Genomic DNA, 21,534 nt, shown 5'->3' with positions numbered 1-21,534 from the left:
ATTTTCAATTGAGCTATATATCCAGAATGTGGCACAGGATTATTTTTGCTGTTGAACAAGAGGATTTCATCTCGTCTTCCCTATTCAGCAGGTACATGAAACTGCTGCAGGCCATCAACATGCTCCTTGGTTTTCAATTGTGGCATAGTTGTTACTCCCCTTCTAAAGTACACAACTGTTATGCCATGGTTACACCCCATGTTGACTATCATGTGTTTTATCTCCATAAGTGTGGCTTGTATTCAATCCCGGCATTAAAAAAAATGCATTGGTTGAAATTTTTTTACAGGACATAATTAAGGTTTGATGTTACTTCTGAAGCCCTAAACATCTTAGGGACTTTCCCATTACAAATGCATTTGACTGCAAGTTCTGCAAGAAGGCCTTTCTGAAGATCCTAGGCTATCTCAGTGAATCGTTTTTTTGGCATGTAGGAAGTGACCTTTTCAGGTAATGCTCCTCGGCAATGGGTATATTCAGTCCACACCCCTAGCATTCAGAAGGGTTCATCCATTTCATCCAATTTTCAGTTTTAACCGATACTAATTTTGGGCACTAATTTTAGTTCCTTTTTAAAAATGATGTCAGACGTCTTGAGCACTTGGCCAGAACTGTGGATGTGTATTAACTGAATGAAGACAGACAAAAGTAATTGATGTTTATTTTGCTCTTTTGGGCTGGTACCAAAGCTAGACAATTGCATCAATTCTAAATGTTGCATACACGATTCCCACAGGAGAGTACAAAGAGTTCTCTTGAAAAATATACACAAACACCTGAAGCAGTGATGTCAGGAAAAATACATTTACCATTGCTTAGTAGTGGAAATTTAAGTCACCTGTCAGCAGAAAATATTGGTCAGTGAATTTGCCACAGCAAAGTCTTTGGAAAACCAAGTAACTTATTTTCTGATTTGATATCAACTGGGGAAAAGCAGGAGAATTTCATTTAGCAGTGTTTTAAGTAAATGCTGGATCGACTGCTATGTCCCTTCATAAAACCACATTATATTCCTATTCTGGTCACCGATCAAGATAGGAATCTTGAAGCTTCTGTTTCTAAATGAGGAACAGGGATTTTGTTGTAATTTAACCACTGAGGCTTTAGATACATACTGTAAAGGAATTGTCTCATTTGAAAAGTGCAAATAACCATCAACTAAGACCTGTTTCACCTTAGTAAACAGCAAAGAGACAGACTTAAAACTGAAGCTCCTTCTGGATCCCCCACAGTGTATCAGCACTCTTCTTCAATTTATCTTCTTCTTCAGCCTTCAAAGTCATTTTGATCACATCTGTAATGCCTGAAGAGCCCAGAATGCATGGAACGCTTAGGAAGACGTCATCTTTGATTCCATGCATACCCTGGAAAAGTAAAATATTTAGGTCCATGAAATTCCACTTTTCTTTAAACTTAATAGACGTTTTTATCATCACCGGAAGAAATTAGAGAAAGACACATAATTTATGGGTAGATGGAAAAAGCATGTGAGCATTGATTGGACTAAAAACTCCCTCTATTAAGGGAGAGGGGCAGTTAAGAAACTTGATACACATACACACACACACACAAAATTGATCGCACTGGTGAATGATCTCTGGCGGGCCCGAGATAGAGGTTATTCCTCTGTCCTGGTCCTATTAGATCTATCAGCGGCTTTTGATACCATCGACCATGGTATCTTACTGCGTCGTCTTGAGGGGCTGGGAGTGGGAGGCACCGTTCTTCGGTGGTTCTCCTACCTCTCGGACCGTTCGCAGACGGTGTTGGCAGGAGGGCAGAGATCAAGCCCTAGGCCTCTTAATTGTGGAGTGCCTCAGGGTTCGGTGCTCTCGCCCCTCCTGTTCAACATCTATATGAAGCTGCTGGGAGAGATCATCCGTAGCTTCGGGGTGAAATATCATCAATATGCTGATGATACCCAGCTATTCATCTCCACCCCGAACCAACCCAGTGATGCCCTCGATGTGATGTCCCGTTGCCTGGAAGCGGTACAGATTTGGATGGGAGAAAACAGGCTTCGACTCAACCCGGCCAAGACTGAGTGGCTGTACATACCGTCATCTTGTTTAGTCCAAGAGGTTCCATCTCTGACTATAGGAGGAGAGATGTTATCTCCCATTGATAGAGCACGCAATCTGGGCGTCCTCCTAGACTCACGACTCAGTTTTGAAGATCATATTGGAGTCGTGGCTAGGGGGGCATTTGCACAGATTCGTCTTATATACCAATTGCGCCCCTTTTTGGACCGAGATGCCCTACGTACAGTCACCCACGCACTCGTCACCTCCTGTATTGATTACTGTAATGCTCTCTACATGGGGCTGCCCTTGAAGACCACCCGGAGGCTTCAGCTGGTGCAGAATGCAGCTGCACGGGTTGTGATGGGAGCACCCCGATACTCCCATATTACACCCCTCCTGCGTGAGCTGCATTGGCTACCAGTTGCCCTCCGGGTGAGATTTAAGGTGCTGGTACTTACCTTTAAAGCCCTACATGGCTTAGGTCCGGGATACTTGCAGGACCATCTGCTGCTGGGAACGAATTCCCATCGTCCAGTACGCTCACACAGAGAAGGCCTCCTCAGGGTACCGTCAGCTAGGCAATGTCGGCTGGCGACCCCCAGGGGAGGGCCTTCTCTGTGGGAGCGCCAGCCCTATGGAATCAGCTCCCCCCTGAGCTTCGGATGGCCCAAAACCTCCAATCCTTTCGCCGCGGCCTCAAAACACTCCTGTTCCACCAGGCTGACCTGGACTGACAGGCATTTTAATTAATTTATATTTAGAATTTTTAATTTATTTTTTAATTTCTTTAATTTTAATTTATTGCACAGATGATTTCAATTTATTTTTATCTTGATTTCTGTACTTATTATATGCTTTGTTGTTAGCCGCCCTGAGTCCTTCGGGAGATAGGGCGGGATATAAATCCCATCAATCAATAAATAAATAAATAAATAAAATCACTGATACCAATTAGCTTGAATATAAGAAAAATGGAAGAGCATGTGTTTCTAAGATCAGCGGCATGCATACATAGGGGAAGGGATTAAAACAGGATGGTAGCTGTGGCACAGGGATTGAGCTCAGCCCTTTTGCACGTGTGTCAATTTGTACAAAGGAGTGATTGCACTCCTGCAGCTGCAGGATTGCCCGTTTTGAAACCCATACTGCTGACAGAACTATCTGAGATTCATTAAGAAATAGGAAACCCTTTTTGAACTCGTCTCTGAGGGAGGGCAGGAGTCACCTGCCTGCCCCTCTGAATGACTGAACTTGAGAAGACACTATAAAAAATGGACTTTTTGACCAGAAAGAGAAACAATGGTAAAGGGCTCATATTGAGCTCTTCTCTCCATCTTTAGCTGAACTTTCTTGAGGGGGAACCACTATTAGCTTTCCTCACCTTGGAAAGTTATCCTTAATACCAGGGAACATCTTTTGAAGATGGGGCTCCTTAATGAGTGGCCTTTGGGAAAAAAGCAGATAATGCTGTCGGGATTGTCTGATCAACTGGGTTTCCACTTACAGCCACAAGACGACTATTGAGTATCCCAGGAGCAAACTTGGGCTTTTTGCTTTATTGCCCCCTTTATTGCACAGTCTTCCCAGATCCCTAGAGCTGCCCTTTCAGAATTGAGTTTTGCAGCTCAGACAAACGAACAGAATGCCAAGAACCACCTTCTGAACTGGCCTGAACCCGGGCTAGGAGAATCATGGCTTCAGGACTGAAAGGGAATCCACTCCCTTTTCTGAAGACTTGGTTAACCCTTCTTGAGAACCACAATCGTGAGTGGTTCTAATCTCTAATCTTCTCTCTAATCTTTCTTTCTAATCTTTCCTGCCCCTCCACAATCTATTGTGATTAAATATGAGCTATCTTTTCAGTCCCTCTTTTCTCTTTCTGAAATCGCAAAGCAAGCACAGTACGCCCTCCCTCTACATATTCAATAAACATACACTGCAAGACAAAAAAGAGCTTCTTCCAAAAACCTGCATGCTACCCATTCTTATTCCTAAGGATTTTTTGCTATTTTTTCAGCACTGCTTAAATGGCTTTCCCCACTGAATGTTATGTAGTGATAACTACTTCGTCTTCCATGACTGTTCTTTCCCCCATTAAGTGCTTCATTAATGTTTTCTCCCTTTGGATTGCTGTTCCCTCACCTCTTTGTTATTTCAAAGGCTATTTTCCGCTGCATGTGTATCTTTCATTGCCCTTTCTCTGCCTTCGCTATGCTATTTCTCAACAAAATCCACTCCCTTTCTGAGGTGTGTGGGGCTGGTATTTTTGAGGTCCATATTTCACTCTGGCATGTGTAGAGAATTTCAGAACTTTAAGTCTTGCTTGCATTCCAATTCCTGCTGGATACAGGGTGTTGGAACTGAATCATGGCTAAATACACAAATTACAAAACCATAATGACTTAACAAGTAGTTGTTTACCTTCACCATTGTAGAAATTGGATGTACTCTCCTTAAATTCTTCATCATACTTTCAGCCAGATCAGCCACAGAGAGACCAATTGCCCATGATGTGTATCCCTTCAGCTTGATCACCTCATAAGCACTACAAAAGATTGCAACGTTAGATTGGTCTACAAAACTATATTGCTAGGAAATGATCTAAAATACAATAAACTGATTTGCAAATTAAACCAATGTTTTCAGATTTAGTTCATGTACATATACTTTGGACAGTGCATGTCAATAAATTCCAATACGCCATAATGTTTGAAATTTTATAATACTTGTGGAACTACCTAAGTTAGTGATCAAATTTTATCACAACATTAATGTACTGTACCTGTTTTATATTATTCTTAGCCACATAAATTAGAAGTATTTACCTGTCCACCACTTGCTTGTGGACTTCTTTCCAGTTCTCCTTGTCTCCATCAGTACCCATCTCAGGATGCAACTCTTTCAGGGAGATACCAGCAACATTCACACCACTCCAGACAGGCACTAAATAAAAAGGTTTTCCAGGTTACTCATGTCTTCAAAACACAAGCTCATTATATTTACAAAATTATAGGGTATCATAAAAAAAATTACAACTTTAATTCCCCACACATGAGCTTCAGGAAAGACCCGAAACAAGTGAAAATTGATGAGCTGGTTCCAAATATGGGATACATTCTAGTAAGCAATGAAGATCCATTTCCTGTAAAGGAAGAGCTTGAGCCTTTGACCCGATTAGAAAGAGATACTGGACTAACTCCAGATAATCAGGACCCAAACCTACCCTCATTTTTGGTTGAACAACTTTGGCAGGAAAGAAGTGAGTAAATCTTTAACAACAGCTCCTTTTCATACTGACTTGCTGACAAATCAGTGCCTCTTTATTGTGGACCTTGGATCTTTTTTGGAACACAGCTGGAATTAAATGTGAAGCTCCTCCAGCTTGTATACTCTTTGCGCAAACATATTTTGTTCTCCTGGGATGTTCAAGTACCCTCAATTTTTTTTTGTAAATTCTGTATCCATGTCTCTCAACCTCATTCCAAGGGATGAAACTCAACCTCAGGAATCTCGACCTTAGCCACTCAGCTTGATCTTTTATCCTCAAACCATATTTTAAATATTATCCTTACCTTCAGAACACAAGCTCCTTGTATAATTAATAAGTGACTAGCCTTATGGAATGAGACAAATGCCCGAGGTGCATCCTCCTCAAAATCAAATTAACTTAATTATTTTAATGAAACCCAAACATATTGACATATTGATTTTCTTATGAAGTCACTGCAATTATATATAAAATGGCTTGGACATGGTAAGCAAGCTGTGAATGGTCCTCTTTGCTTCTAGAATTTGGCTTGGACACCATGTACTATGTATAATTTATCCCCCAGGGCTTGTGGAACAGCAAACACTGCTCCTTTCAGACACAGGAAAACTAGGAACAGATTTTAAAAGTTGGGATATTATACTTCATCTTTTTATTTTTGCTCAGTTTCACTACATAAGAGTTTACTGGATGAAACAGAATTTTGTAGCAATTTTATTTTGATACCAAAATGAAAAGGAGACCAAGCAATTAATGCAAATGTATGATATCTGACTAACATTTCCCTGATAATTTTATTGAAATGGAGGACTGGCAAAAACGAACTAGTAGAAGTGAAAAGGATCCAACACTGTACTCCAAAGCAACAATGATTAACTAAGTATTTCCTGTATTATGTGCTTAATTTTTGTCTAGGGTAGATAGCCAAGTATTTTGTAATATATGGCATAGGGGTAGGTAGGTATCACAAAGTGCAAAGTAAAGCAAACCTTTCAGTGTACAAGGCTACACAATTGAAGAATAAACTATCAATGTCTAATGTAACACCAAAAAAATTATTGAGAATAAATATTCCTGGGCACCTGTGAGACACCTCAAATCTCATCAAATGGATTCAACTATGAAAATCCCTCCTCTATAATGAAGGTAGGACATTCTACAAGGAGTAACTCCCTCCTACTCCTGATGCAAGACTAGAAAGTTCTGACTTCTCCTTCAGTGAAGGAGTTCCCTTCCTAGTTTTGGAATGGCAAACTAGAAAGAGAGCTCAAAGGAAGAGGAAAACTTGAAACACATAAGAACAAAGAGACATGACACACTAAAGGCCTTCATGGTAAGTCCACTGTGCTATTTTTCTGTAACAAAGCATTCAGTAGTAAAATGCACTAGAGCCATCTCTCGGCATGGAATCCTAGATCCTTGCCCTGAACTATTTCCTCCAGTTTTGTTCTGCCAAAGGTGACTTAAGCCAAAGCATAAGGACTAAGCTTTTAGTGCTTTATTAAGGAAGATACAAAGCTTCCAACGGAATGGGCCACAATTTTTTACAAGGCAGAGTTGTTGACTATTGTAGGCTATTTACATTTGTATCTTGATCCACCAGGACTTCATGGTCACAAACACCCTGTGGCCCAGGTGGGCTTTTGGAATGGCACAAGATCTGAATTCTTGCTTTGCTCAGATAAGCTCAACAACTTGCCTATTGTGCATTTTTTACCTTAATAACTTGGTTTAGGGAGTGGGACAGAGGGGAGCATTTCTCCCTGGCTCTACTGAAAGATCACGTTCACCTTGTTCATGAACTTTGGGTCTCAGTAGAGTGTGGGAGATGCAGAAATCCTTCCTTGTAGAGTGCCTAGTTGCTGAGATTTTGGTCCCAGGTTATGGCAATTTATAAATATCACTTCCCGTGCCAAGTGCTCCATGGCTGAGTCATGGAAGGATTCAAATAGGCTTGGTCCGTATGGATTTATTGTCCTCAGCTGATGAAACAGTCCTACTCAATTGCCAAGCATGTCCTTCACAACCAAAGTGATTTAATCTCTCTTGACATATAATATGTCTGATGATGCTAAAGGACTCCACAGTTAGGACGTCTAGTAGGCAACGTAGGCAAACAGATTTCAGAACCTGTGTCTCCTGGGCCAATTGAGATCTATTCCTCGTAGCTCCATTATATTGCACTAGTCCAAGGGCCCTAGGGAACTAGTGGGAATGGTAGGAGAGGAAATATACAGATGGTGCCCAGAGTGTTGTTTCCGCTCCTGTAAGTTGAATCAAATATATCTATGGACATCTGCATGCTAGGCAGCTATACTGGGAGGTCTACTTGGAGTTTACAGGAGGTAAGTAAAGAAAAAAGAAAAGTGCTAAGAGGAAAAAAAAAGAAAACAGTTAAGGTGCTGGAGTTCTGCCAAAGTTGAGTGAGTTCTTGACAGGCTAGTGTTCCCTGTGAAGCAATGCAATGATGGAACTGGGAAATTGATATATCTTTCCACTGAAAGCCACGTCAGCATCTTTTCAGCTATTCCATCATGCAAAATGCACTGGCTGTGCTGGAGGAAAATCATCTATCACAATGGGAGTAAAAAGGGCTAGTCTGGACCCTGACATCATGTTAAGAAAAACTGTAACAATTAGATGTTAAGACGACTTTTCCCTAAAGTCTGCAAGTAATTTTTACACAATTTTTTTATACTCCATGTTGTGCATACAGACTGTTAAATTAGTCACTCTCAGCTATTTACATTTAACTTCTGTGTAGGATGGCCAGGGTGTCAGACAGGACAAACTCTAAAAAAACCCAAGCCTTCCTTTATAAAACTCCCAAGAGTCTCTTACAATGAGATTTCTTTTGAACTCCCATGTTATGAGTATAGAATTCTGATTGATATAAGTTTGGCCTACTTGGATTACAGAACTGACCTTTCCTGAACAGAACCAAAGTCAAATATAGCTCATCTAGTGTTACCTTCATAGGGCAGGGGAGATTAACTTTTATATTGAGAAGGGAATAGAGAAAGCTTTCTTTAGGTTTGTTCAGCATGTTAATCTAACATTCAGGAGCCAAATGTACTTCCAGTCCAGCAGTGCTCTAGTTAGATCAAAAGGATTTTGTTAAAATTTTACACACACGCACCAAGAACATGAAAGAAGTCAGAAGATTTCAGGTGTAGGCCAGCAAGTAGATTACACAACACAGGTTTCTACGATCCTGGAAACTTTCGTAAAATGTTGCAAACCTGCAGCTTTTTCCAGAACAATTTGTCCATTCTATTTAGTACATAATTAGGCTTAATGCTAAGAGAAAAAAATATTGCTTACCACTGGAATCTCCATGCTCTCCAATAATCCAACTATGGCAGCTAAGAGGATGGATACCCAGCCTGTCACCCATCAGATGGCGGAAACGGGCAGAGTCCAGATTACAGCCACTTCCAATAACACGGTGCTTAGGAAAGCCACTGATTTTCCATGCCACGTAGGTCAGAATGTCCACTGTAGATTAAAAAATAAATAAATTGAAAAATATCTGCCCTAGTAAGGGCAGAAACTGTGAAGAAAGCTTCCTAATCATTATAAAAAATCTGCAGACTTTGCCTCCGGGTCAGAATGATAAAGTTAGACAGGTTTGTCCATTTATTTTCACTTGTACATAGGAATTTCTCAATAACCAGAAGGCCAAGATAGCAGTAGCAATTAGACTTATATATGACTTCATTGTGCTTTACAGCCTCTCTCTAAGTGGTTTACAAAGTCAGCATATTGCCACCAGCAATCTGGGTCTTCATTTTAGCGACATTCCCAAGACTGACTTCCAGTCTCATTATGAAGAAAGGTATTGCTACATTTGTACTGGACCTGACAGATGTTTGGGAATATGTACAAAAGTGGATTCAGTATTCATAAGTTTCCCTAAGAGAAAAGTCAGATTTACTTTAAATTTCCATCCAAGAGACAGATGCTCCTCCCCCATTAAAAACCCTGGACAATAAACAATAAGACTATAAACATTCAGAAAGGGAGATGGCCAACCTGGATTGGAAACAACAAGCAGCTTGCAGTGAGGGCTGTATTTGACAATGTTGGGAATGATGAATTTGAAGATATTCACATTGCGCTGAACCAGGTTAAGACGAGATTCCCCTTCTTGTTGACGAGCTCCAGCAGTGATGATGACCAATTTAGAGTGTGCAGTCACAGCATAATCTGCCAAACAAGAGATTGTACGTTCAACATACATTTCAGCATCTACCTGTGTGATGGGTGAATCAACTGCATGAAACTTTTCATGTCAGAGAAGAATTGGGCTATAGTACAAGAAATGCAAAACCATGAAAAGGGAATTTACGCCCTTCTTACAGGTTGCAAGTAGCTACATCAGCCTTCCCCATCCTGAAGTCTGTGAATTGGGCGGCTTCACAGTCCAACACTGCTGAAAGTTCATTGAGGATGATTACTTTAAGTGTTTCTAAATGTATCCAAGAGGAAATGTAAACCTGTCTTCAAACTTCCTCAAATTCCCATGATTGCTAAAATGTTCCAAGTTTCCATGCAAAAAAAAACATTTGAGGAAAAAAACCCAGCAAAACAAAAGTTGATATCCTATTAATGTGTTTTACTAATTCTTTTCAAGCAGAGTCAATGAAAAGTCCAGGTTTCTTTTATAGCCTCAGAGACATAATCAACCCAAAACCATAGTTCTTGGGTTTGATAAAAATGATACTGACAAAGATGAGGGAGATGGCTTGCCATGAAATGCTATCACCTACATTGCTAGCACAAGCAAGGCTGTGATTAAATGAAGCAAAAGGAAAACAGCCCTGAAACAGCAATTCAAAATAGTACCCTTGCTCTATCCAGTAGTGAGTTCACAGGCTCTTTAGAATTCTGATTTGTGAATCTGTTTCTATTATCTGCCCCATAAATCCATACATGTAATGGCCACGCATTTTGTTTCTGGGCCAAAGACCATTCTGGGATCAAAATGATCTCACTTTTCTGCATACTTTCTTTTTCACATGACTGTCCCAAAAAATTCTTTTTACTTATCTTTGATAATGTGAAAAAGGTTACATCTGTCTGATTTAGCTACAATCCTTTCCTTTTTTGTAATCATGGCAGTCTGACTACAAAACAATTTATTGAAACAGTGTAAAAATAAACATATTTTGGTTTATGTCTGGCAGCAGAGCCAAATAAGAGCCGAAAAAAATGTAAAGCTAAAAACCTCTGCCATCAAGACAGAGTGATAATGAAGAGTAATCTTTCTGGAAAACCAAGTGAGACGGATCCAAATTTTGTAATGCTGTAAATAATCCCACTAAAATCATTATTAGACATGATTTACTTTTCCAAAACTGTGGCAATAGATATACAATGTGATACTGTTTTGGGATGTGTGTGTGTGGGCGCGCGCGCATGTGTGTGTGAAGTATATTAACAATTAGCTACCACACCAATTTGTAAACCTTCAGGTCTGTGACTGATTAAATTCACTATCTACAGCTCATAATCCATAAGAGAAGCATAATTAAGAAGCACCAACTTTACAGATCTTAGCAAAAAAAAAAGGGGGAATTGTATTTGTCCCCCTGGCCAAAGTCGCACTGACTTCCAAGAAATATCACATATTGCCACTTTCCTAAAACAAAAGTGGGTTTCTATAACATAAAAGATTGTAACCTTTGCCAGAGACAATCTTTGGTGTTCGGAGAAAGAGGCTGCCATGCTGAAGATCCAGCATCTCTCCCTTCAGCTTGTCTTCCACAACATCAACAAGAGCGAGTTCATCAGCCAATTCCTTAAAAAAGGGTCAAACATTAAAAAAAAATAGAGAATGAATGTCATCCCACATTTTTTATTGACCTGAACACTGGTTTATTGACCTGACCTGAGCATTAGACTTTCTCCAGCTCTTACTTAACCTAGGTAGCAAAATGCAACACCAAATGAAATCTATCACTTTCCTGGCAAAAACAGGTTTTCTCATGCATGGCTTATGTTTAGTATGACAGATTGGACTTATTTGTCCATTTACTAGGCTGCCCAAAAGCCATTTTCACAACATTATATTCAAGAAAAACAAGTTAGGCACTGCCCTGAGAGAACAATAAAATAATAATAACCTCCACATTATACCCCCAGCCTCCAGACACCTAAATCAAGGCCTGGGGGAGGGGGGGAGGACAGATGTTTTACGGCTCCTTTGAAGGCAAGGGAACAAATCTCGAAAGGGTTGGATGTCTCAGGGGGGCAGATGCTGCAATAGAGTGGGGGCCCTCTTCTTGGGTCCTACCAGATGACACTGCTCATATGATACCCTCTAAGAAGATTTGTAGTACAAATATTGTTGGTTCAGTTCAGACCCTTCCAATAAGATTAATTCTCGTAACCTAGTATTAATATTTTCAACAGAATGAAAAGCTTTTTCTCTAAGAACTACTTGCGTAGGCAGACAGGACTGGCTTCTTAAAATTGCAAAAATAAATAATACATTTAGTAGTTATGCGAGACCCAAATACACAGGAACCAGAGAGAAATGTAGTTTGCTTACTTCAAAAACATCATATTGTATTTCTACCTTAAAAGAAGCTCGGCAGATTAAAAAAAATCAATTGCCTTAAGTTTTCTCTCTCTCTCTCAGTTGCATTAAAAATGACTAACATGTTATGTTACCACTAGTCTTATTATGTTATGTGACCTCAAAGAGGTCACAGCATCCTGAAGGCAATGGGCAAAAACTGAAAGGAAGGAACAGAGACAAATTAGAAGCAGACATTCTGGTTTAAAGATACTGATCACATCTGTAGTACTCCTAATCTATGCTTTGGATCCACAGCAGCCCTCTATTTCAAACAAATTGCAAGGATCCAAAATATTTCAAGGAACACGCTGCAATTCAGATGGACACAGCAATTACCTTCATCAAAATACTTATGGCACAAGCCATGCCAACTGCACCAACCCCAACCACAGTGATTTTGTTGTGGGCATGTTCTTTTTCTTCTTTATGGATAGTTTCAATCAGTTTTTCTTTGAGAGACATCTTGCAACACTGGAAGAAAGAATGACAAGAAGCTCATTGTCCGATATTTGTCATTAGCTGCATTGTTCTATTAGATTTGCTGTCAGAGTTCATGTCTAGCATTATCTCAGCACTCAGATGTTTTATGTCCCCACATACACACATACCAATTCAATTACGGAAATGTACCAGAATTAGATTATTTTCAATTTGGTTTATGCCAGATTTTCTTTACACAAGAAATGTGGATGGAACAGAACAAAAGGACAAGGAACATTGTCCTCGCTGACCATGGAAGCTGTACAATCTTCCAACAAATTTTTATGAAAATTTGTCCCACAGTCCCTTGAGGCATGCCTTTGATCGCACTGATTTCTCAAGCAGCTGCACAATAATCTGCATAGTCAACATTTTACTTTCTAAACATGGGATCTGGCAAGAACAACCTCATGAGAGGCATCATCCCATAGTCTCTTGCTCAGTGCACATTCAGACACACAATTTAGATGGCAACTGGAAAACTCACAGAGATGGGACCTCTATAAACAAAAGCAGTGAAAACAATGCATGGTTTGCATTGGGCAAACCGCACTATGGACACAAAGATCACAGACAGTATGAAATCAGTTGTTTGAAGCTAAAGTCCAGAAAGTCTGTGGCTATAAAGACAGTCTGGTTCAGGGCACGATCTGATACACACATGGGAACATGAACTCCAGTGACCCTGGACACCGATCAAACTTACATCTTTGTATTGACACAGTTTTGATCACTCTTTGGAAGTTCTACTTTTCTGTAAGGGCCCCTGGGATGGTCAGTGTCTCAGTGCATCTGATGGGGCAGGTGCAATAGTAATATTGGAAAAAGCGGAGACTATGCCTAGCCTCCACTGAGCTTCCTACAGGAAGGACAAGCTAGCCAGTAATAAAATTGGATATTTCTGTAAGTGCCAGGAGCTGGAAAAAAAACACGTTGCCTTATATAGGAAGATTATTCTACACAGCACACGGTTTTTAACCCCTGCAGCCATAAGACCGGCTTCTCCTGCTCAGCATCCATGTGGGGCCATATAAATTGATTACACCATCTCCATCGGCGGGGCGGGACGGAGTGCAACTGGTGAACAATCGCATCTAGCTGTAGGGATGAAAGAATCCCACTTCGCCAGGGGCAGATTCCTATACAGAGCCAACAAAAAACCAAAACCCAACCCGAAAACCCTACCGCCTCCGCCTTTACATTCCCGACTTTCTAAATACCGGTCATTCCGGGACAGACGGTAAATCGATGCAGCTCACTGAAAAACAAACGCCGCCCCCTCCCCCCATTAAAGCAACTAATCAAATCTCTCCACGCTCAATACCTTCAGACATTGTGGGGACTCCATCACCGGTTTTTAAAGAAGAGGCTAGACCAGGGGTAGGCAACCTCGGCTCTTTTATGACTCATGGACTTCAACTCCCAGAATTCCTGAGCCAGCCGGCTCAGGAATTCTGGGAGTTGAAGTCCATGAGTCATAAAAGAGCCGAGGTTGCCTACCCCTGGGCTAGACAGTCACTTGTCTGAAACCTGTATATAGGTTCTCCTGCTTGAGCGGGAGGGGGAGGCTGGACTAGAAGACCTCCAAGGTCCCTTCCAGCTGTATTCCGATTCTCTCCTCAACGCATGCCGGTCACAAAGATGAGGGGAACGACCTTTATCCGGGAGACAAAACGGCCTTCGAGGATGCCATCACGAGCCTCGGAGCCCGAGACGCCAAGTTTGCACAGGAAACCAATTCAAGGAGCGGCGGCGAGGCAGGAGCCAGCCCGACCGCGAGGCTGGGACGGACAAGCCTGAAGCCTGTTTAAGCCCCACCGCGAGGGGCCGAGCTTGAGCTTCGGATGGCCCCGGACCTCCGGCCGTTCCGCCGCGACCTCAAAACTTTTCTCTTCCATCAGGCTGACCTGGATTGATGATGGGTTTTTAAATATGTTGTAATTTTTTAAATTTTTAACTGTGTAGTTAATTCATTTGGGGGCTGTTATTTAATTCTTTTTTTTAATTTTTGTATGGTTGTTTTTTTATTGTTGTTAGCCGCCCTGAGTCCTTCGGGAGATAGGGCAGCATATAAGTCCCAAAAATAGATGATAGATAGATAGATAGATAGATAGATAGATAGATAGATAGATAGATAGATAGATAGATAGCCCCAGGGCCTCGAGTCGACAAACGCAGCTTTAAGAAAAGACGAGCCGGTTCTCGCCAGCCGTCTTTAAAAAGATAGGAGGGCGGGGGGGGGTTAGGGTTTGGGGCGTGATTGTCGTGCAGCAACGAGGAACTCGCAAGCGGAGGCTTCCGACAAGCCGACGCCCCCGCTGCTTTTTCCAGGACGCCGCGAAGTTGCTGCACCCACGCCGCTAGGCTTAGGCAGCCCTAGCAAGCCGCTCGGTTCAGAGGAAGCAACCGCTTGTTCCTCCCTACCGGTCCGGTCCAGGGATTGGCCATCTTCCTCCAACGTCCAGTTCCCAAATCTCGAGACGCGGGGCTCTCTCCGCGGCCCTTTGCAACGGGGGGGGGGGGTAAAGGAAGCCGAGGCAGAGAGCCCTTTAACGGTTGCCCTCGCCAGCCACGCTTTGGCTGCGAAATTCAGCAAGGCGGTAACGAAAGCGGCCGAGCCTCCACATCCCGTTCAGAAGACCCGTGTCCCCGCTTTTTAATTCGCACGCGCGGGGGGGGGGTTATTGATGCCTGGACGCGCATCCCCCCCCTCCTTCTCAAACCTCACAAGCGGCGGAGCCCAGAAAAATAAATTGCTTTTCTTGTGCAAAAAAAAAACACAAAACTCGACCCTCTTTTTTTTTCCTCCCCCCCCCTCCTCTTCTTCCCTCCAGCCCGCTGCCTTACCGGTCGGTCTCTTTTAAGCAAAGCCCCTGCAACCCCGCCAATTGCCGCTCCGGTACCGCGAGGCTGCGGAAGAGGCGGCAGGTCTTTTAATAGGGATTCCCCACGTGACCTCGGAAGGGCGGGCGAGAGGGAGCCGGGAGACGTGCCAAGATTCACGTCTGGGGAGGAGGAGGAGGAGAGGGTCCCGGCCTGCGCGGGTCTTCGCTTTCTCGCACGTGCTTAGTAGTTGCTACTGGGAGGGGGGGGCGCCCGAGCTCCAAAGTCCCTCCGCTCTAACTCTACTACTGCTCCGTCGCCCAATCGCCGAGCAGCCCGGAAAAATCTCTCAGGGTGGCAAAAAGAGGCGGGCTCCCCGTGTCGCCTTCTTTTAGAACGAGGTGCGATTTGAGATGGTAGCCCCTAAATGCATGGGTGGGCAACCTCGGCTCTTTTATGACTCATGGACTTCAATTCCCAGAATTCCTGAGTCAGCATAGCTGACTCAGGAATTCTGGGAGTTGAAGTCTATGAGTCATAAAAGAGCCGAGGTTGCCTTGTTGTTGTTGTTGTTGTTAGTTGCGAAGTCGTGTCCGACCCATCGCGACCCTATGGACAATGTTCCTCCAGGCCTTCCTGTCCTCTACCATCTTCTGGAGTCCATCTAAGCTCACGCCTACTGCTTCAGTGACTCCATCCAGCCACCTCATTCTCTGTCTTCACCTTCTTCTCTTGCCCTCAATCTTTCCCAGCATTAGGCTCTTCTCCAGTGAGTCCTTCCTTCTCATTAGGTGGCCAAAGTATTTGAGTTTCACCTTCAGGATCTGGCCTTCTAAAGAGCAGTCAGGGTTGATCTCCTCTAGGACTGACCGGTTTGATCGCCTTGCAGTCCAAGGGACTCGCAGGAGTCTTCTCCAGCACCACAATTCAAAGGCCTCAATTCTTTGGCGCTCAGCCTTTCTTATGGTCCAGCTTTCACTGCCATACATTGCAACTGGGAAGACCATAGCCTTGACTATACGCACTTTTGTTGACAGGTTGCCTACCCCTGCCCTAATGGACCACGGACCATTACTACCAGGCAGAATAATTATCCTGCGTTTTTCCCCATCGCTCCTCTCAAGTTGATGAAGAAGAAGAAGGAGGACTTGTCAAAGCAGTTAAGGTCGGTTTCCCAAGTGGTATAACCTGCTCTGTTTTGGGTTTTTTTTTACGTGTGCTTCTGAGGTCAAGTTATATGTGGGAATGTCCTGTTCTTCACTATTTATCTTCCAGTTTTGCTCACCATATTATAAAAAAAAGATGTGGAGCAGCTGGAAAAAGTGCGGAAAACAACAACAAAGATGATTAAGGGACTGGAGGCTAAAGCATATGAGGAACGGTTGCTGGGACTGGGTATCTCGTTTAATGAAAAGAAGGGCTAGGGGTGACAACAGTGGTCGGTATCGACCGTTGCCTTGTGAAGGAAAGCAGCTGATGGCCAATTAATACCAGCAAAGGGACTTTCTTGTGCTCCCTTTTGTGGGTGTTGTGGCGGGGGTGGGTGGTGGGTGCGTGGGCTCGGATCTTCCTTTATGCTTCAGGGTGAGAAAATCAAGCAACACCGCTAGGTGGCAGAATACATTAGTTCTGCTGCCATCTAGCAGTCCTGCAGATTTGTGCAATCTCCTAGGTGAGCTCTAACTTTGGTTTCTTGAAATAACTTAATTGATTGGGTTTGCTCACTGAATCATTACTGTGTTTGCTAGGTTCGTGCAACACCCTTATCGGTCACCTTCCCTTTTTAGCCTACTGTGTTATGTGAACTGGGCCAGTATTTTTAATTTGTTTATATGCCACTCTTTTTAATAAGCAATTCAAGGTGGCAAACATATTCCTCCTATTTTCCCTACAATAACAAACCTTTGAGGTGAGTTGGGCAGAGAGCAAGTATAATTAGATTGTGGTTTGGTGCAATGTCCTCTCTAAGCTGCCATCCTTACCTCCCCAACTCAAGGTTACCAAGGCCAGGGGGTCACCAACCTGTGGGCCGCGGCAAAGCCAGAAACATTGGGGAACTCTGACTTAAGCCAAACCAATTGTCATAGGAAGATTTTATTGCATGTGTATCTGCTTCCCTGGCAGATTGGTTTGGTGTGTAAATCCAGGCAATTGGGTTAATAAAAATCATCATTCAGTAAGCAATGGCTTGTTGGATTCTGTTGGATCTTGTTTACACAGCACTCTTAACCATAGGCAACTATGAGGGAGCAAGTGATAAAATGTGTGAGACAATATTATGCTGCAAACATCCAAATAAAAACTATTTACAAGTGATAACAGCTACTCAAAAAATGACAGATGGTTTTAGTAGCTCAGATCTATCAGCATTATTTTCACTTCCATAATCCTTCTACCTGCATGGCCATTAGGATTGTAGGAATTAGGAGTCAGTGATGACTGTGATGCTGTTCTATAACTGCTGGATTGCGTAGTTGCCAAGAGGAATGCAAACTTGCACCATCCCAAGGGCAATGAAAAGGTAGCACATCAAGGAGAAGAGTCTGGCCTGCTCTTCTTTCTGCTTGTTTCTACTCCCTGCTAGAAGTGACTCTTTCTCTAGAGTGGCCTGCTCTTGTTCCTACTGTAATGGACTAATAAACTGGTCTACACAGGTAGTCCTCGACTTAAGATCTTTCATTTACCGATCACTTGAAGTTACAACGGCACTGGAAAAAAAAGTAACTTATGACCATTTTTCACACTTACAACTGTTGCAGCATCCCCAGGGACACATGATCAAAATTTGAACACTTGGCAACTGGCTCGTATTTATGATGGATTATTTATTTATTTGATAATTTATATCCTGCCTTTATTATTTTTGACAAATAACTCAAGGCAGAGAACCTATCCAACACACCTTCCTCCGATTTTCCCCAGAACAACCACCCTATGAGGTGATTTAGGCTGAGTCACTGGCTTTCATGCCTAAGGCGGGACTTGAACTTAGCATCTCCTGCTTTTCTAGCCTGGTGCCTTTAACCACTAGGCCAAGTGTCCTAAGGGCTCATGTGATCCCTTTTGGGACCTTCTGACAAGCACATTCAATGGGGAAGCCAGATTTCCTTTACAACCGTGTTACTACCTTAAAAACTGCAGTGGTTTACATAACAACTATGATAAGGTCATAAAATGGGGGCAAAACTCATTTGACTACTGTCTCACTTAGCAACAGAAAATTTAGGCTCAGTTGGGGTTGTAGGTTGAGGACTACCTGCATTTTGCCTGGCAGGCTGAGCTGTCCTGTCTGTTATCCTGCCACTTTCAATTCTGTCTGCCTTTTCAGGTAGCCAGCTGGAAAACAGAGAACACCAGTGCTGTATCCCCTTACTTAACAAATAGAACAGACCAGAATAACAGAGTTGGAAGGGACCTTGGAGGTCTTCTAGTCCAACGCTCTGATCGAGCAGGATACCCTATACCATTTCAGACAAACGGCTGTCCAGTCTCTTCTTAAAAGCCTCCAGTGATGGAGCACCCACAACCTCTGATGGCAAGCCATTCCACTGGTTAATTGTTCTCAATGTTAGGAAGTTTCTCCTTAGTTCTAGGTTGCTTCACTCCTTGATTAACTTCCATCTATGGTTTCTTGTCTTGCCTGCTGGTGCTTTGGACAATAGGCTGACCCCCCCCCCTCTTTATAGCAACCCTTCAAATATTGGAACGCTGCTTGGTCCAATATTCCAACTTCTTCATGTCTTCTCAAATCACGGATGTAATGCTGAGAAATACTTAACAGTGTTCTCAACAGAGACTGAGTAAGGGCATTTCATCTGAGTTATAACTCCTGTAAGAGATATTGAGCATCCAAAAATAGCATTTTGGAAGGTCAAGAAAGCATTCCCCCTTGCCTTCCTGTCCCTCTGTAAAACCCCTGTAGTCTTAATTTAGTGTTACAGGAGGGCTGTTTTTGTCCAAGCCAATAAACGCATTGGTTGGTTGGTAGGTAGAACTGCTAGATTTCAGCTGCAAATGCCTAGATGATCATGAGATCGTAGCAAAGATTTTGAATGTTCTGAATTTTCTTGCCAGTGTTTGAAGGTCATCCAGAGTTTTGCTGTCTAAATCTAGTAGACCTGTTGCTAAGCTCCACTGGATTCAGTGGAATTTAATCTGAAACATGATATCAGAAAGTGAATGTAAGCAATGATTTTATTCCTTTTTTAAAAATATAATTTGTCTTACTTGTAAAGTACTTGGCATTCTTGAAACAAGTTGGAATCACCCAGTGTACCTGCTGTCTGGGCCTGAGATTTCTTCACTATAATGAGAGAGGATGATTAGCATTATGTTCCGGATGTTAGCTCAAAGGCCTATTTTCTCTTGGAAAATAGGCATGCAGGTTATCCATCGTCCTCGCAGCTGACAGAACTTGGAGGAGCAACTGAATTCATGCTTATCAAGTTGCCACCTCTGCTTTGGTATTGATAGGAAGAGGAATGATGAGGTAGGGCCCAGCTTTTCCTTCAAAAGGCTTTTGTTTTTGGTTTGTTTTACACTTTGAAGGCAGGATTATAGCTGAAATTACAGGTAAGCTTTTTATATTAGTTTTTGGGTGGCCTCATGTTGAGCCCAATCCCTGGCGACTGCACCATCCAGTTAAATCAGCATTTATCATCAAGCAAGTGCATCCTTTATTTGAGTCGGCTAAGAAAATGGGCATCACTTTGGCAGGAGCCACACAGGGAAACAAAGGAGAGAAAAAAGGCTTGAGAGGGAGGGGGAAGTGAGTGCTAAATCTGTGAAATCACAGTCCCTTGGGAAACAAAGAATAGATACAAATTGGTCCAAGTGGTTGGAAGTGACCAATTGTAAGAGGTTATCTGTTTAGTCTCCTACTTGGGGGAAATTCTTTGCATACTAATATAGGCAATCCACAAAAAGAAAACAGCAGGGGAACATTTGCATGGCATGCTAAGACCAAGGGCCATTTGGGGTGGGAACTAAAGATGATGCTTGCAATTGTGCAATTTAAAAGTTGCCCCTTCCCCCCCCCCCCCCCCCCGTGTTGCACAGGGTCTTCTATCATAGAGTTGTGATCCAAACCAGCGTTTCTCAACTTTAGCAAAATTTATGATGTATGAACTTCAACTCCCAGAATTCCCCAGCCAGCACATTTGATTGGCAGAAGCCTTGACTAGACATTCCTATAACAAGCAATTGTGCCCCCATCTTAACCTACTCTTATGAGCATCTCTTTAATCCAACTCTTGGACTTTCGGCGTCATCATTACTCAGATCAGCCACCATTTGATATTACTGAAGGCTTGCCATAAGGTTCTAATTCCTCTTGCTGCAAACCCAAAATGGCAGCTTCTCTGAATTTGGATGATATTAGACACTTTATTTAAAGAGCCAAGTAGTGGTAGAATATGTAAGAAGCTAGCATGCAGAGAACCAAGTTCCTTAACCTGGTCCTAGAACAGTGATGGCGAACCTTTTAGAGACCGAGTGCCCAAACTGCAACCCAAACCCCATTTATGTATCATTGGGTGCCGGGTGGGCATGGCCCATTGGGTGGGTTTGGCCCATTGGGTGGGCGTGGCTGCGGTGGTAACGGCAGACTAGGTGGGACTAAAAAGTTCAATCAATCAATTCCAACTTTGCAAGATCTTTTTTCCCCGCGAGTTGCAATTGATTGATTGATTGATTGAACCTTTTTTTTGCATACAGCGGAGACCTAAAACAATTTTTTTTATAAAACCCAGCTGAAGGCCTAGGACTGGGGCGATGGCGCTCATGCCCACAGAGAGGGCTCTGTGTGCCACCTGTGGTAGATGTGCCATAGGTTCGCCATCACGGTCCTAGAGTGTTGAGATGACACAGAGAAAAGCAAAACTGAACCTGGAAGGTAGCTCCCAGGATAACTAGTCAATGAAGGTGTTCTCACTGGGCTATAAGATAGGTTTTTCTACTTATAACAAGCTATAATTGCTGTGTCTGTACAAGAGGCTAAAGCCCAATAATGGATTACAATTATGTTGGAGTCACATATCCAGAGTATCATATACTAGTGTTTGGTTTTGGCTTATTCTGTCAAACGAGCCTAACAAAAAATAAAAATAAAAAATAGAGTAAGTCTTCCTTAAACCGGTACCCTCCATGTTCTTTGGATTACAACTGTCACTATCTTTCCAAGCCGGTCCTAGCAATGGTGATAGTTATGGTCCAAAACATCTGGAGAAGACCAGAGGGAGAAAATCTGGAAAAGATAAAAAATATTCTCAAAATACACTTTTGAAGCCCTCAAGTAGCACTCATTATTAGAAGCTGATATAATGTCTACTAGCCTTCCTTAACCTTATTTTTAC

At 42.6% G+C, this 21,534-nt stretch overlaps 2 protein-coding genes across 7 annotated transcripts in view; both read right to left on the bottom strand.

The window, feature by feature from the left end:
• Positions 1-643: 643 nt before the first annotated feature.
• Positions 644-15,258, bottom strand: LOC308660358 (L-lactate dehydrogenase A chain). Its single transcript, XM_081314695.1, has 8 exons — positions 15,206-15,258; positions 12,215-12,349; positions 10,978-11,095; positions 9,328-9,501; positions 8,617-8,790; positions 4,850-4,967; positions 4,446-4,569; positions 644-1,364 (listed from the first exon to the last, which is right to left on the bottom strand). The coding sequence occupies exons 2-8, from the start codon at positions 12,338-12,340 to the stop codon at positions 1,200-1,202; spliced, it is 999 nt and encodes a 332-aa protein (XP_081170821.1). The 5' UTR covers positions 12,341-12,349; positions 15,206-15,258; the 3' UTR covers positions 644-1,199.
• A 2,022-nt stretch (positions 15,259-17,280) lies between these two features.
• GTF2H1 (general transcription factor IIH subunit 1) overlaps positions 17,281-21,534 on the bottom strand; it is a 35,945-nt gene continuing 31,691 nt past the window's right edge. For 4 of the 6 annotated variants that reach the window (XR_014024601.1, XR_014024602.1, XR_014024603.1 and 1 more), the window contains 2 exons: positions 19,409-21,425; positions 17,281-17,420 (listed from right to left, as the gene is read on the bottom strand). The gene's annotated coding sequence lies outside the window, so the exon portion shown is untranslated. Of the gene's footprint in view, positions 17,421-18,437; positions 18,518-19,408; positions 21,426-21,534 lie in introns of all 6 variants that reach the window. The other 2 variants (XR_014024605.1, XR_014024606.1) reach the window with 2 other exon arrangements.

This window comes from Vipera berus (genome assembly GCF_964194415.1).
Source record: "Vipera berus genome assembly, chromosome: 1".
Lineage (NCBI taxonomy): Eukaryota > Metazoa > Chordata > Lepidosauria > Squamata > Viperidae > Vipera > Vipera berus.
Note: the sequence above shows the minus strand (reverse complement) of the source record. Positions and strands in the feature narration are given on the sequence as shown.

Coding starts and splice junctions, on each gene's coding strand:
- LOC308660358 (XM_081314695.1), bottom strand. CDS start 12,340: ATGTCTCTCAAAGAAAAACTGATTGAAACTATCCATAAAGAAGAAAAA. Junction 11,096..12,214: donor CCATAAGTATTTTGATGAAG/GTAATTGCTGTG, acceptor CCCTTTTTTAAG/GAATTGGCTGATGAACTCGC. Junction 1,365..4,445: donor CAATTTCTACAATGGTGAAG/GTAAACAACTAC, acceptor TTACTTTTCCAG/GGTATGCATGGAATCAAAGA.